Here is a 3,278-nt window from a genome sequence, read left to right on the forward strand (position 1 = left end):
CCTTTACCCCCCACCACACACACAACAATACACAACATCCCTTTTTGAAACAAGAAATAAGGTTACCTTGTAATTTAAAGTTAGATCTACTATTTACAGGGCGGAGCTAGCCTTAAAGTTATGAGTTCGCAAGAACCAATAAATGAAAATGTTTGTGATTCAGTACTAGTAAACAAAAAGTTCTGACTCTGCCTATCCATGAAAGTAACGTGTAATTGAAAAAGTTGATTCACTATTCACACAGATGGAACCAACCTAAAATTAATCGAGTTCGACAAAATTCAATAAACAAAAATTATTTATGATTTAAAATTCATAAAATAAAAATTCAGATTCTGCCTATGATTATATCCATGAAAGTACCTTGTAATCGAAAAAGTTGATTCACTATTCACATGAACGGAGCCAGCCTAAGTTATCGAGTTCAACAAAACTCAGTCAACAAAAATAATTTGTGATTCAAAATTCATAAAATAAAAATTCAGGTTCCACCTCTGACTATATCAATAGAAGTACCCGGTAATTTGAAAAGTTGATTCATTATTCGCACGGGCGAAGCCAGTCTTAAAGTTAACAGATTCGACAAAACTCCATAAACAAAAAAGATTTGTGATTTAAAATTCATAAACTAAAAATCCAGGTTCCGCCTCGAACTAATCACAATCCATCAAACTTTAAAGTGAAATCTACTTAACATTAAATTGATTAACAAGTACTAATCAAGAAAATTTCCACTAATCACATCAAGAATCTAAATTATATCCAACCAACCTGGCAAATCCAATCAAGAATTTGCTCTCTTTCCCCCAAATCAAATTCCCCATTTTTCAACTTTTCAAGATAATCATCACAACACATATATTCACATTCTTTTTTAATCATCAAAGCCACACAATCATCACTCTGAAATGGAATAGTTTGCTGATTGTTTTGATGATCCCCATGAAACAATGTATGCATATCATCATACACATTTTCAAGCATGCTTTTGTTATATTCAGCACAAAAAAGGCCAGAAATTACAAAATCCATAGTTGGTGCCATTGAAAATGCCTTAAAAGATTGTATCTTTATATACTAAAAAATAAGCCCCCTTATGAATATAAATGTATTTAATGTAAGTAAAATCTTCTAGTTTAAAAAAGACAATGCAAATAAAGAGAAATGAATGTAAATTTCATGGTATAAAGGGGAAAATTTTCAAATCAAAATGATGAATTTTTAATAGAAATAAAAGGGAAAAAATGGAAATAAATAAGAATGTAATGAAAGACTGTGAAGAGTAATAGTGCCCTTTTATAGGGACTTCAGGTGGAGAGAGATTGAGAGGTGGCACTTCTTCTGTTTCATATATTTGTCGTGTTTCTCAATTACACGTTTCTTAGCAGCTTTAAAATATTTGTCGTATTTCTCATTTACACGTTTTTTGACAACTTGTTTAAATGATTATTGTTATGTGCTGAGTTATTAGTTTGAATACAATATTTATGTTAATTTGTAATTTAAAATTTTAATGTATCGTATCATTAAATTCAGCGTTGAATAACTATTGAAAGTCTAGTTTTGTATAATGACCGATTTAATATGATAATTGTATCGTTACTTTTTTCTTCTTCTCATTTTTTTACTTATTATTTGATAATCTTATTATTTTATCCTACCTTTTTATAATAGCTTTATCTCGTACTCTATTTTGCTTGTAAGTTTATATTTCAAATTATTAATATGTAACATTATATATGTAATAATAAGAAATGATATGTTCAATTCAAATATTATATTCATTAAAATAATATAATATGATATTGTATAACCGTAATGTTTCAGCTAGTTAATTCCTTCTCACAAACTTCTATGAAATTGCAAACAACATGATAAGAACCTTATGATTTTGAACCATGAAACCTACTTAAGAATATAAATATTATAACACTATGACATGTTATTATTGATTATGAACAATGACATAATGATTGCAAATTATGATACTAGAACTACAAACTTATGAGCATGAGCCCTCACATAAATTTATGAACATGAAAATTTAAGGGATACATATTTGTATATATCACATGATCCAGCAAGGTATGAAAAATGACTTAGTTAAAAGTTAAAACGACAAGTATTTTGAGATAGAGAAGTGCTTTCTTCGGGAAATTAGAAAAGAAAATAATCTAAAACTTGGTATATTTACACGATTTAAAGTGAACAACAAATACAAATAAATATTTACCAATCCAAAAGTACTCTTAATCAAAATCAAATTATGACAATTAATTGAAACTACTTATCATGAAAAATACAGTTTTTTTTCCTAGTATTCATCAATGATAGTTTGGTGATTAAGACAGTTTAGAATACTATAATTAAACAAATAAATTTGGGTGATTTTCAATAAGAGCAATTATCACATTGATACTGCTAAGTAGTAAGTAGTATACTCATTTGCTAGGGAAAAGGCATAAGGTGCACTCTTTAGTTCTCTGGAAAAAAATATATGCTTACACCTGAGTAACCTTTCATTTATTTATAGTCTATTTGGTCAAAATTTTTAAAATTAATTTATTTTGTATGAAAAAAAGCCTAAAATATTCTTAAATTATCAAATTCAGTTTTAAAATACCTCTCATCGGCCTTTTGGCTTTAAAATACCTGACATCAACGTATTAACTTTAAAATGCCTTTATTTTTAACGGGCTTGAAAATATACTTGACAACCACTAGGATGCTAAATGTTCGTTTACCACTTAACATAGGCATAAAATGTTGTACATTTCTAAAAGAGGCTTTTGGGACACAAATTTCTAGCTAGCTAGCACTTCCCTTTTCACATTATCCAATCACTATATATTTCAAGATGCAATATATACCTTTCGTTTTAATTAATTAGTCAATTACAAATTTAAATTATGCGAGAGTTTTACTTTAGAATTCATTTTTTTCATATTATATACAACCCTATACTATGCAAGGATTCTATCATCCCTAAACTTCTTTTTTTTACGTATGTTATTTATCCTTCACTTTGATAAAGAATTATTAATACTCAAATATGTGCAAAAAATGGTGAGGTTTCACATTCTACTCCCTCAATTCTCTATGGAGAATTCTGTAGATATTTTGCAAAAAATCGTCCGTAAGTCATATCACAAAAATATTCATGACCTAACAAATACAAAAAACTGAGAAATCACCTAATTTCTATAAATGGCTCTTGAATGCCCAAAATACGTGTAATAAATAGTGAGGCTTCACGGAATGCTCCCCATCTCCCTACA

The 3,278-nt window shown here is 28.4% G+C and overlaps 1 protein-coding gene across 1 annotated transcript in view; it reads right to left on the reverse strand.

The window, feature by feature from the left end:
* Positions 1 to 1,044, reverse strand: part of LOC102585701 (cyclin-D4-2-like) — a 4,407-nt gene extending 3,363 nt beyond the window's left edge. Inside the window, exon 1 of the mRNA XM_006366369.1 lies at positions 772 to 1,044. Coding sequence (XP_006366431.1) covers positions 772 to 1,044 — 273 coding nt within the window. The remainder of the gene's footprint in view (positions 1 to 771) is intronic.
* Positions 1,045 to 3,278: the final 2,234 nt, after the last annotated feature.

This window comes from Solanum tuberosum, unplaced genomic scaffold (assembly GCF_000226075.1).
Source record: "Solanum tuberosum cultivar DM 1-3 516 R44 unplaced genomic scaffold, SolTub_3.0 scf00561, whole genome shotgun sequence".
In the NCBI taxonomy this organism is placed as follows: domain Eukaryota; kingdom Viridiplantae; phylum Streptophyta; class Magnoliopsida; order Solanales; family Solanaceae; genus Solanum; species Solanum tuberosum.